This window comes from Oncorhynchus mykiss, chromosome 18, assembly GCF_057628025.1.
Source record: "Oncorhynchus mykiss isolate SJ-2025 chromosome 18, ASM5762802v1, whole genome shotgun sequence".
Taxonomy (NCBI): Eukaryota; Metazoa; Chordata; class Actinopteri; order Salmoniformes; family Salmonidae; genus Oncorhynchus; species Oncorhynchus mykiss.
This window is the reverse complement of record NC_143039.1, coordinates 21,431,159-21,444,741: the sequence shown is the minus strand read 5'-3', so window position 1 is coordinate 21,444,741 and position 13,583 is coordinate 21,431,159. Positions and strand designations below refer to the sequence as shown.

General features: G+C 41.8%; 1 protein-coding gene across 3 annotated transcripts in view; it reads left to right on the top strand.

The window, feature by feature from the left end:
• Positions 1 to 9,994, top strand: part of LOC110495488 (uncharacterized) — a 70,457-nt gene extending 60,463 nt beyond the window's left edge. The window contains exons 1-8 of one of the 3 annotated variants that reach the window (XM_021570762.3): positions 600 to 1,007; positions 2,925 to 3,045; positions 6,575 to 6,705; positions 7,040 to 7,138; positions 7,979 to 8,175; positions 8,972 to 9,035; positions 9,161 to 9,223; positions 9,350 to 9,994. In XM_021570762.3, the coding sequence (XP_021426437.3) occupies positions 798 to 1,007; positions 2,925 to 3,045; positions 6,575 to 6,705; positions 7,040 to 7,138; positions 7,979 to 8,175; positions 8,972 to 9,035; positions 9,161 to 9,223; positions 9,350 to 9,682 (1,218 nt within the window). In that variant the 5' untranslated portion in view covers positions 600 to 797 and the 3' untranslated portion in view covers positions 9,683 to 9,994. Of the gene's footprint in view, positions 1 to 599; positions 1,008 to 2,924; positions 3,046 to 6,574; positions 6,706 to 7,039; positions 7,157 to 7,978; positions 8,176 to 8,971; positions 9,036 to 9,160; positions 9,224 to 9,349 lie in introns of those variants that run through there. The other 2 variants (XM_090207716.1, XM_090207717.1) reach the window with 2 other exon arrangements.
• Positions 9,995 to 13,583: the final 3,589 nt, after the last annotated feature.

Below are 13,583 nucleotides of genomic sequence, written 5' to 3'. Positions count from 1 at the left end.
CGCGGTGTGTGTGTTCTCAGTTCAAAAACATGTATTTTTTTGTTCATAAACATAGTATGAAATGCACTTTTATTTAGAATTGTATATAAAGGTCTCCTCATAGTGTTTGATATTGCTGCTTCAGGTCATAAGCAGATTGTGGCTGTCTGCTACTGATGGTGTCTGAGCACTAAGGCCAGGTACACATCACTGTCCCATTGTTGTGGCACAGGGCTCTGATGTGGACAAGGAGGAGAGGGCAGATCTGGCTTCAAAGGACAACTCCTGTAGAAACTGTTGACACTGCGTTATGCTATTTTGATACCTGAGCAGACAAGGTGAAAAATATGTTGATGTTGTTGAGCAAGGCACTTACCTCTAATTTGCTCCAGGGGCGCCATACTACTATGGCTGACCCTGTAAAACAACACATATCACTGTCTGCACCTATCCGGTGTTTGTGACAATGAAACATTATTTGTTTGATTTCTTTCACTCCCTGAGCACTAGTTGATGACGTGGACGTGAAATGTGGCAGCCCCCCACACTTCTATAATGACAATACTGATGATTCCTCAATGCAGGTGCAACCTCTTGTCTCCCTCTACTGGTCATACACTACTAGTACATGTTCTCATGATGCGGTACAGAGCTCAATTCAGCCTCTGCCCCGCTATTGCGTCTCAGACCACATTTTCGGATCAAGCATAAATTGGCTCTTAGCCACGGCCTCGCGAGCGTTACAGGTGCGCGCCAACAGGTGATTTTGATTCGATTGTCACAAAACGCCTAGTTTAGGTTTCAACACAACAAGAAAAATGGATATCTCAAAGATTTCCGTTGCAAACAGGAGAAACAGAAATGCAACCAAAGGGGAAAAAGCTACTCACAAGTCAAATGTTTCACCGGCGATCAGTAGACTCATTCAAGACCCTTCAAATCATATTCCATTGGGACGACAACTTCAGAGGACGCCGCCAACGTCAGAGTTGAAAATAACTTGGCCTTTGAGCTTTGAAACACAAGCGGTAGGCCGAATCCCTTTCACCACACTTCTGCCCTTCTTTGTGAGGCATTGGAAAACCTCTCTGGTCTTTGTGGTAGATTCTGTGTTTGAAATTCACTTCTCGACTGAGGGACATTACAGATACAGTAATTGTATGGGTGGGGTACAGAGATTAGGTAGTCATTGAAAAGTCATGTTAAACACTATTGCACTGAGTCCATGCAACTTATGTGACTTAAGCACATTTTTACTCATGAACTTATCTTGGCTTGCCATAACAAAGCAGTTTTAATTAATTTGTGAAAATTCCTAAAAACATCATGATTCCACTTTGACATTATAGGGTATTGTGTTTAAGCCAGGGACAAAATTGCAGCTGTAACAACTAAATGTAGGAAAAGTCTAGGGGTGAATACTTTCTGAAGGCACTGTAAAACCGCAGTGCGCCTAGACAGGGCACCAATTGGTAAACGGGTTAAACATGTAAAAAGTAGATGTTGAATATCCCTTTGAGCATGGTGAAGTTATTAATTACACTTTGGATGGTGCGTCAATACACCAAGTCACTACAAAGGTACAGGCGTCCTTCCTAACTCCGTTGCCGGAGAGGAAGGAAACTGCTCAAGGATTTCACCATGAGCTCAAAGGTTACTTTAAAACAGTTTGAGTTAAATGGCTGTGATAGGAGAACTGAGGATGGATCAACAACATTGTAATTACTCCACAATAGCAACCAAGGTGAAAAGAAGGCCCACACAGAATGCAAATATTCCAAAACATGCATCCTGTTTGCAACAAGTGACTAAAGTATTACTGTAAAAAATGTGGCAAAGCAATTTAACTTTTTGTCCTCAATACAAAGTGTTATGTTTGGGTCAAATCCAATAAAAAAACATGAGCTGGCGCACACCCAGAAAAAATGATTTAGTTTAAAGGTGCTGACTAAGGGAGAATAAACTGTAAGCTATAAAAACAGTCACACACTCAGTTTGTATAACCTCCCAGTAATTTGTAGGTAAAAAAAACAAATGTTTCGGCATCACTGTGCCTTCTTCAGGGTGGGGAAAATCCAATCCAACACATTACTGAGTACCACTGTCCATATTTCTAAGCATAGCGGTGGCCACATCATGTTATGGGTATGCTTGTAATCGTTAAGGACTGGGGAGTTTTTCCGGATTAAAAAAAATGGAACGCAGGTAAGTACAGGCAAAATCCTATTGGAAAACCTGGTTGTCTGCTTTCCACCAGACACTGGGAGATGAATTCATCTTTCAGCAGGACTGTAACCTAAAACACGATGCCAAATCGACACTGGAGTTGCTTACCAAGAAGAGTGAATGTTCCTGAGTGCCTGAGTTAGTTTTGACTTAAATCTGCTTGAAAATCTATGGCAAGACCTGAAAATGGTTGTCTAGCAATGATCAACAACCCATTTCACAGAGCTTGAAGAATTTTGAAAAGAGGAATGGGCAAATGTAGAACAATCCAGGAGTGGAAAGCTCATCCAGAAATACTCACAGGTGTTATTGATGAAGGTGATTCTAATGTATCGACTCTGGGTTTTAATACTTATCTAATCAAGATATATATTAGTGTTTTATTTGTTGTACATTTTTTACAAATGTTATAATTTTTCTTCCCCTTAGTATTTTGTGTCTGGTTGACAAATGTAAATTAAATACATTTTAATCCAAATTGTATCACAACAAACTGTAAAATCAAGGGGTGTTAATAATTTATGAAGGCACTGCAGTTTGTAGGCCATACATTTTCATCCAAATTTTATCACAACAAATTGTAAAATCAAGGGGTGTGAATGCTTTATGAATTTATGAAGGCACTGTAGTTTGTAGGCCAACTTAAGCCAATTATTGTGGAGGGTAGGTCTAGCCAACAAATTAATTTCTATCCGTTACCATTTTGTCTTTCCATCCAGATTGAAACCACCCCTGGGCAAGAGCCCTTGTCTCCCGCGTTAAATATGACCATGGACCTTTACACAATCGAGCCTGCAGAAACTGAAACATGCCGACGGTCTCGCATCACTTCAAGCACACGTGGGTGTTTCCTATATTGTTCACAATCCTATAGCTGTATATTTGCACCAATATGTGATTTGATATGTCTGAGGTGACAAACATAAACACACACAGGGGTGTCGTGCACCCCCAAAATCTGAGGGGCCACAAAGTACGTGAGGATTGGAGGGTGGTCTGGAGGGGGGCTAGGCCCCATCTGCAAGTGGGTGAATTTAGCCTGAAATGGCTTTTTCCTGCAATTTAGAGCCATAATCCTTATGCTTAATTCTATGTACAAAAATGTATATTTTTCTGCATATGTAACCATACTAGAGGTCGACCGATTAATCGGAATGGGCGATTAATTACGGCCGATTTCAATTTTTCATAACAATCGGAAATCGGTATTTTTGAGCACCGATTTACCGATTTAAAAAAAAAATTTATATATATTTTTTTATACCTTTTATTTAACTAGGCAAGTCAGTTAAGAACACATTCTTATTTTCAATGACGGCCTAGGAACGGTGTGTTAACTGCCTTGTTCAGGGGCAGAATGACAGATTTTCACCTTGTCCGCTTGGGGGATTCAATCTTGCAACCTTACAGTTAACTAGTCCAACACAATAACGACCTGCCTCTCTCTCGTTGCACTCCACAAGGAGACTGCCTGTTACGCAAATGCAGTAAGCCAAGGTAAGTTGCTAGCTAGCATTAAACTTATCTTATAAGAAACAATCAATCATAATCACTAGTTAACTACACATGGTTGATATTACTAGACATTATATAGCGTGTCCTGCATTGCATATAATCTGACTGAGCATACAAGTATCTGACTGAGCGGTGGTAGGCAGAAGCAGGCGCGTAAACATTCATTCAAACAGCACATTCGTGCGTTTTGCCAGCAGCTCTTTGTTGTGCGTCAAGCATTGCGCTGGTGTAACCGAAGTGAAATGGCTAGCTAGTTAGCTTGCGCTAATAGCGTTTCAAACGTCACTCGCTCTGAGCCTTCTAGTAGTTGTTCCCCTTGCTCTGCTTCAATGGTGGCTGTTGTCGTTGTGTTGCTGGTTCGAGCCCAGGGACGAGCGAGGAGAGGGACGGAAGCTATACTGTTACACTGGCAATACTAAAGTGCCTATAAGAACATCCAATAGTCAAAGGTTAATGAAATACAAATGGTATAGAGGGAAATAGTCCTATAATTCCTATAATAACTACAACCTAAAACTTCTTACTTGGGAATATTGAAGACTCATGTTAAAAGGAACCACCAGCTTTCATGTGTTCTCATGTTCTGAGCAAGGAACTGAAACGTTAGCTTTCTTACATGGCACATATTGCACTTTTACTTTCTTCTCCAACCCTTTGTTTTTGCATTATTTAAACCAAATTGAACATGTTTCATTATCTACTTGAGGCTAAATTGATTTTATTGATGTATTATATTAAGTTAAAATAAGTGTTCATTCAGTATTGCTGTAATTGTCATTATTACAAATAAAGAAATAAAAATCGGCCGATTTAATTGGTATCGGCTTTTTTGGCCCTACAATAATCGGTGTTAAAAAATCAGAATCGGTCGACCTCTAAACCATATCTCTTGAGCTGTCTGTATCCTCTTGACTTGCGGTTCTTTGTTTGCTAATATCTGGGTAAAATATTGAAATGAATTGAGTCTTATTCAGTTCATTGAGTAATTGCTTGCTTTCCTAAAGTCTTCCAACCTTGCCAGCAGGCATGCCAAATATTTCTGTAGTTGTCACGTGCTGAATACAACGTGTTTAGACTACAGTGAAATGCTAAGATGGTTAGACAAGCTAGCTACTCTGATTAGTAGCCTGAAATGGCTTCTTGGTAGCTAGTTATGAGGTTGGGAGATTGAGAACATTTCTGGCCTAGCTAAAACCAACTTCATAAAATTGCTAGGTGGCTAGTAGTATTTCAGAGAAACGACAACTATATATACAGTTGAAGTTTACATACACTTATGTTGAAGTCATTAAAACTCGTTTTACAACCGCTCCACACATTTCTTGTTAACAAACTATAGTTTTGGCAAGTCGATTAGGACATTACTTTGTGCATGACACACAACTTCTTCAACAATTGTTTAACAGACAGATTATTCAACTTATAATTCACTGTATCACAATTCCAGTGGGTCAGAAGTTTACATACACTAAGTTGACTGTGCCTTTTAAAGAGCTTGGAAAATTCCAGAAAATGTCATGGCTTTAGAAGCTTCTGTTAGGCTAATTGACATAATTTGAGTTAAATGGAGGTGTACCTGTGGATGTATTTCAAGGCCTACCTTCAAACTCAGTCTCCCTTTGCTTGACATCATGGGAAAATCAAAAGAAATCAGCCAAGACCTCAGAAAAGCAATTTCCAAATGCCTGAAGGTACCACGTTCATCTGTACAAACAATAGTATGCAACTATTAACACCATTTGACCACGCAGCCGTCATACTGCTCAGGAAGGAGACGTGTTATGTCTCCTAGAGATGAACGTCCTTTGGTGCGAGAAGTGCAAATCAATCCCAGAACAACAGCAAAGGACCTAGTGAAGATGCTGGAGGAAACGGGTACAAAAATATCTATATCCACAGTGAAACGAGTCCTATATCGACATATTCTGAAAGGCCGCTCAGCAAGGAAGATGCCACTGCTCCAAAAGCCAGACTACGGTTTGCAACTGCATATGGTGACAAAGATTGTACTTTTTGGAGAAATGTCCTCTGGTCTGATGAAACAAAAATAGAACCGTTTGGCCATAATGTCCATTCGTTATGTTTGGAGGAAAAAGGGTGAGGCTTGCAAGGCAAAGAACACCATCCCAACCATGAAGCACGGGGGTGGCAGCATCATGTTGTGGGGATGCTTTGCTTCAGGAGGGACTGGTGCACTTCACAAAATAGATGATTAGAAATTTGTGGGCAGAACTGAAAAAGTGTGTGCCAGCAAGGAGGCCTACAAACCTGACTCAAATCTGACCAGCTCTGTCAGGAGGAATGTGCCAAAATTCTCCCAACTTATTGTGGCAGGCTACCCAAAACGTTTGACCCAAGTGAAACAATTAAAAGGCAATGCTACCAAATACTAATTGAGTGTATGTAAACTTCTGACCCACTGGGAATGTGATGAAATAAATAAAAGCTGAAATAAATCCTTCTCTCTGCTATTATTCTGACATTTCACATTCTTAGGATCACCACTTTATTTTAACTGACCTAAGACGGGGAATTTTTACTAGGATTAAATGTCAGGAATTGTGAAAAACTGAGTTTAAATGTATTTGGCTAAGGTGTATGTAAACTTCCAACTTCAACTATATATATTAATTAACAGGACAGATCTGAGGGGGCACGTGCACCTGTGTCCTCTGAACACACATTTTCATTAATTATCCAATTATCTATTTTAATATAGTCCTATGCCACATGATACTACTGTAGGTCTATAAATCTCAATGTTTAATGCTTTGGTTTATGATGGTGCAGAAGCTTGTAATGAAAATTATATTATTAGCACGATCCACCAAATGTTATCAATGTACATGTTCAGTCTGTTCAGGCAGTGTGCTGGAAGAGGACCCCTACTCATTGATAAGAGGCATGCAGGGCTATGAGGTTACCCCAGCAGACCTTGTATTCCTGAAGAGAGCCAGGCAGGAGAGGCAGATCAACGCCTTACAGGTGAAATCCATATATCTGATGGTGAAAATACCCACTTGATTATTTTAATGACTGATGCTCATGGTACCTCAAATTGAAATTACGCAGCCATTTTGTGCTGCTTTGATCACACGTGTTCTTTATTCGCGCAGATAGCAAAATGTTCCGTTTGCGTTTTCTCCAGTTTGGTTCAGTTTGCAACTAACAATGTTTTGCAATGATAACGAATGTTTCTATTGGACAAATTCAGGTAGGTTTGGTTCCATTTGGTTCCTAGTGAATACACCCCATTAGGGCCTTCTTGATACAGTTGAATTATGTTATGTTCAAGGCTGTCATGGTGTTTCCTATGCAGAGAGAGCTGGATGAGTTACTGAGGCAGCGGAGGAACCAGATGCTGGCCAGGGATCTGTCCTTGGCCTCCAGAGAGAAGATCCAAACTGACCTTGATGAGGCGAGGCCACATGTTACTGTACAGTACTGTAGCTACTAGGGATGTGACAAATGTACAATTGTTCTTAACTTTTAAACTGCCGTTATGTTTATACGCTAAGAACTCAGATATGGTCCTTCGTATGACCCTGTGAGTGTCATCTTTTAGCTAGGCAGGACTGAGGTAGACTGAACTGCATTGCCCCCTAGTGGTCATACTAATGTTTTTTTTCTTTCTATATATAAAAAAAAAAACATTGGTATGACCACTAGGGGGCAATGCAGTTCAGTCTACCTCAGTCCTGCCTAGCTAATAGATGCCACTCATCTTACTGCTGTCTCCCACCCACTCAGCAACAATGATAGTTAATGCTGTTTTTTAATGCCATGTTTTCAGGACTTTGCTACTGTCGCTTCCTGTCTCTCTCTGACATTTCTCCAACTGTTAAATATGAGGACGTACGGAGCGCTTTTATATCCGTGACTAATCATTTGAAAGATTCATAATTCCTAATAACGTTACAGCATTGTTGTTAGGTATTTGTTACATTTGTATTTTTCCCTTTGATGATGATGGGGATCTGTTAGTGGTAGTTTTGTGATAACTACACTGAAGGTTATTCCGTTAGGGATTTTCTCCTTTAAACGTTCACACCACTACTAGATACTGTCCTATGCTGAATGTCATGTTGTCAACCTCTGAAGTTATGACCTTGAGTTAACACTGCCTCGTAACTTTAATCTTATCATTTATCTATACAAATGTTTATATATTGATGATTTTCACACACTCATATTCGTAATGTTTGTGGATATGTCGCCGCATTCGCTGAAAATTGTTCTGTTGGACATCACGTTTCAGATCCTGTCCTGTGAGCAGACTGTTCAAATGGGGCAAGTGTTCCTCTCGAGGAAGCTGAGCTCAACGGAGGTAGAGGCCCTGGACTCCAAGTCCCTCCTGGCCCAGATCAAGACTGCTGATGTCCAGCAAGCTGTAGAGGAGGAACAAGCTGAGATCACTGCACTAGAGAACAGAGTGGCCAGAGCCCTGGAGCTCAGGTAGCTAGCTATCTCACTTCATGTTACTGCAGTGGCCAGAGCCCTGGAGCTCAGCTAGCTATCTCACTTCATGTTACTGCAGTGACCAGAGCCCTGGAGCTCAGGTAGCTAGCTATCTCACTTCATGTTACTGCAGTGGCCAGAGCCCTGGAGCTCAGGTAGCTAGCTATCTCACTTCATGTTACTGCAGTGGCCAGAGCCCTGGAGCTCAGCTAGCTATCTCACTTCATGTTACTGCAGTGGCCAGAGCCCTGGAGCTCAGGTAGCTAGCTATCTCACTTCATGTTACTGCAGTGGCCAGAGCCCTGGAGCTCAGGTAGCTAGCTATCTCACTTCATGTTACTGCAGTGGCCAGAGCCCTGGAGCTCAGGTAGCTAGCTATCTCACTTCATGTTACTGCAGTGGCCAGAGCCATGGAGCTCAGGTAGCTAGCTATCTCACTTCATGTTACTGCAGTGGCCAGAGCCCTGGAGCTCAGCTAGCTATCTCACTTCATGTTACTGCAGTGGCCAGAGCCCTGGAGCTCAGGTAGCTAGCTATCTCACTTCATGTTACTGCAGTGGCCAGGATCATATTTATTAGGCACCAAATGGAAGAACATTTACTGGACAAGGGGCAGGAAAACAGGCAGGGACTTGCAATAAGAAGCATTAGTTTTTGTTCTGATGCAAAACGTTTTGCTACAGTGTGCCTTAATGAAAATGACCCATGGAAGACATGGCCAGTGTGCAGTTTGTTGATGTTTACAGAAACAGGAGTTCTGGCTTTATATTAATATTATTGTTTCTAATTTCAGAGAGAGAGGGGAGCAAAGACAACAGGAGATTGAGAATCGGAACAGAGCCATCCTCACGAAAAAGGTGCTATTTGTTCAACACTTGTCACCATGTAGTGTTTAGTTATACGATGAATCCCCTAGAGTACTGTACGGTCATGGGCCAGTTCTTTCTGGACATGTATAACTGAGCACTGCTTCATCTTTAAGGCAAACATCAAGCATCTGATGAAGGAACTATCAGAGCTCAAATCCCAGCTGGCTGGGGCAGAGGTAAGTCTGTATGTAATAAGCTGTCTGACCTTGTGGTGTCTGGGGTGTTGGGAATTTTCAGTCACATTGAAAAATATGTGTACTTCCTCAAGAGATTCAATGAGAAAGTTCCTTGTGACTTCACAGGAATCTTTGCTAGCCATTCAAGGCAAGATGGACACTTTGAAAGACACCGAAAAAGAGGAAGACACAGGTCCCCAGGAGGCATTGCAAGTCGCCCCAAGCCAAGCAAAAGCTCCCAAAAAGGCACCCAAGACAAAAAGGAATGGTGGAGAAACAATTACCCAACAGGCTTCTCATGTCCGAATTAAAGCTGAAAATACACCTACCATAGTTGGAGAGCCACATATGGCCAGTGGTCTCAGACGATCTAAGAGAATAGCTACCAAGAAGAGCTGCGTTGAGAATAAGCCTGTTTTAAGACAAACTCGCCCTGTCAAAGCAAGCATTTCACTTTGAGAATTTTTCTCCACTTTTCCTGAAACTTTTGAGTTTTAAGGAGTTGTTTTGGCTTGTTTGGTACTGTGGTTAGGTTTCCATCCATTTGACAACAGATTTTAATGCAGATATTCAAAAGTCCGCACAGAAACATTATATGCATTTTTCCCACCAGTGGATAGTGTTGTGCGTGACAGTGCACATAACACTTTTGCGCTTAAGTTTTCATGTACAGAATAAAATAAAACAGACGTTTTAATGTGTTTCCATAGCATTTTCAATTCTATGGATGATTTTGTCACACAAACTGCAATAAAAAGCACACTTGCCCAACCTTGTTTTTGGCCCATTCTCTATAGACTACTGTGTGCTGATAAAGTGGAAAGGGTAGGTTATACACTGAGTGTACAAAACATTAAGAAGCTCTTCCCATGACAGACTGATCAGGTGAAACCTATGATCCCTTATTGATGTCACTTGTTCAATCCACTTCAATCAGTGTAGATGAATGGGAGGAGACGGGTTAAAGAAGGATTTTTAAGCCATGAGTCATGAATTGTGTGTATGGGACATTAGAGAGGAATGGACAAGACAAATGAACAGGGTACGGTAGTAGGTGCCAGGCACACCGGTTTGTGTCAAGAACTGCAACGCTGCTGGGTTTTTCATGCTCAACAGTTTCCCATGTGTATCAAGAATGGTCCACCAGCCAACTTTACACAACTGTGGGAAGCATTGGAGTCAACATTGGCCAGCATCCCTGTGGAATGCTTTCAACACCTTGTAGAGTCCATGCCCCGATGAATTGAGGCTGTTCTGAGGGCAAAAGGGGGTGCAATCAATATTAGAAAATTGTTCTTAATGTTTGGTATACTCAGTGTACGATGAGATATGGATAAAGGCAGCCAATCACTGTTCATGTCACCCGCATCGTTCAAATGATGGCCTAACCTCAATATTTTTGCATGAAAATTTGCATGAGCTTATCACTGTGGCGTGCTTTTAACCACAAGTTATTGAAACAGCGAAGCAGCCACCCCGCCTGCATTTTGGTGAAAAACTGAGGGAAGGGGCTGGAGAAATGTCACCACTCAAATTCATAGACTGAGCTATGGATGCCAGCAGTGGCCATTCATGATATCAATATTATAGTTTGAACCATGTTTTGAAGCTGTAGTGTTGTATTTTTTACCAGTACTTTGAGTAAAACAAGCTCATATTTGGGGTTCTGAAAGGGTATGACAGAACTAAGTTCATTAGTAAGTTATACTCTTCAAGGTGTAATGGGTACTCGGTATATCATTAATTTAGAAGTCCAAAAATGGATGTAGCAACTAAGGATTCCAGCAACAAAAAAATCAAGATGTTGAGTGAAATTGTATTCTCCTTTTCATCTATTCTAAATTGGTTTGGCTCAGTGTACAGATTGATCTACTTGTACCTTTGATCAGATATATTGCTGAGTAGACCTACTGTTATTACTGGAATAGAATCTTCTAGAAATTGATTTCTCTTATACCAGTGTTTTCAGATATAGAATAGAGCCCTCTAGTGGACACTTTGGAATCTGACATAATACAGGATCTGTTATTGTAATTGGTGTGTATAGTTGTGAACTCTAGAATTTCTACAGTGCAGGCCAGGGATATTTCTGCTGATGCATGTCTTTCTGTGAGCCAAGTTGGCGACAGTCTAGTCAAGCCCTGGACGAGTTTTAATATGAAGGAAATTGATGTTCTGCTACATAACCTGAGTCAACCTTGGCCTATTGGCGAGAACAGTGTTCAGATTATCCTCAGTGACCCTGTAACTAACGGGCATCTTATACACATTTTCTCATTTTGATGTCACTCTTAAGAAGCTTGAGAACACACAGATGCTCTCACTCACTCTCACTCATCTGGTGTACTGCAGCTCGGCCCAGTGGAGAGGGAACAGTAGGAAGTTGGTGGTGAACAACAGAATTACCCAGAACTCCCAGTTATTCTTGGCTGCCAGACAAGGGAGCTGAGACAAGGAACGAGATGGCTGCCATATTGTTAACATATCACAATCAACCCTTCTGTGTCTTTTAGAAGAGAGTGGAGGAACCCGTCCCAAATTTCTGTGCACTTTATTTCAGTTGGAGCAGAGAGAATTGGCACATTTCTTTAGACCTGTAGATTTAGAAATAGTTGAAATGCTGTCGACGTTTCCCAGACTTGCCCTGACAGTTTCATGCCACACTGCAGTATTCCAGTCTGTCATCTGAAAGAACAATTTTCTTATTCTTTATCCGGCGTGAAGATTCACTGTCTTTCTCACTCCTCTGCTATCTGTGCTGTGCCACATTGACATGCGTTTTCAATAAACTGCACAGTGAGTCATTTACTCAGTGAGATTAAATAGAATTTAAATGATAATTTTGTGTAAGCATGCATTTTTCCCATGCAGAATTCTTCTGTAGTGCAGATTTGATTGAATGCAGCCCTGGGTTCCCTCAGTACATACAGTATCTGTTGAAGTTGGTCAGGCGCCTCCACGGACTGATGTGGTGTGTTTTTAGTGCTGTAGATCACCTAGTCCTTTCTGTTTGGCTCTACTGTTGCAGTGTGAAAGGAGACCGATTACTGGTATGTGGCCTTGTATTCAAAGTAGTGCTGGCTGTACAGTTTGCTCTGGGTGGATTGACTTGTAGTTCCCTCTTCAGAAGAGCTTGACGGGGTGAACACAGATGCCCTATTCATCATCCAGCAGGCCTGTTCTCTGCAGTCCCTAGTCTAGACAAGAACCAACATGCCACCCTCTGTCTTTGTGCTCTGCGCCAGCAGATCAATGTCGAGAGGGACAGGATGCAGCTTTGACAGGAACCAGGCTTATATCTTTACTGTTTGGTCGGCGTCCTGGCGAGTGACGCAAACGAGTCCCTGCTGCTAGCGCACTTCAAGGAATTTTTATTTCTGCTGCAGTACCTTTTTGTTTATTTCAAAATTGAATCTGTTGCAGATGACATCATGGTAATGATGGATGGTTGTTTGCAACCGGTGGTCACATCTGTCAATCAGGCCAGATTTAATCTGTTGAAAGACTCATAAGGACTGCTGTGTATTAACATAGTAGGCTGATACATGCAGTCAGGCAAACTTTTGCTTTTTACTGTTCCAACTATATCCATTCCTCCCCCTTACACAGTAATGCTAATTAGCATAGTAATTTGACATACTGTTGCACAGTGTTTGCTGATGTGGCATTGTTCAGGGGGGGGTGACAGTGCAATATGCGATCTGACTCTGCATGGTTCAATGAGCGTTTCTCAAACTCTGCCTGTTAGTTTAACTTTCCTCCTCTGGCTCCAGACCCCCAGTGTTTCATATGACATCTTTACTAGGCAGCCGCGCTGCCCAGTCGTCTTGTCCTGAAGTCGTCTGTCTCAACGAGCCTTTTGTAGAGGCCAGGGTAAGTGATCTATTACCCTCGGTCTGTGAGCCCTGAGCTGAGGTAACTCAACTCTCTGACCTTTTGGAAGGGAGTGGTGGATCTACCTCCATGAACCCACTCCCCTGTTCTCTGTCCATGCACAGATGAAGGACCATGGGACCAGGCCTCTCTGACCAGATGATTGCTCAGATGAAGGACCATGGGACCAGGCCTCTGACCAGATGATTGCTCAGATGAAGGACCATGGGACCAGGCCTCTGACCAGATGATTGCCCAGATGAAGGACCATGGGACCAGGCCTCTGACCAGATGATTGCTCTGTAAAGAGTCAAGGTTATAAAAAGATGATTGTGAAACTGCAGGACAGCAAGCGCATGAGTCCATGGTCTGAATATGCAGGGGTATATGTACTGTAGTCTGTTTGGATCAGAAACTCTATCTCCAGGCACTCACTAGCTTGTTTTGGGCTGTTCAGCTAGGTACTGCTGCGGCACATTTCATTAAA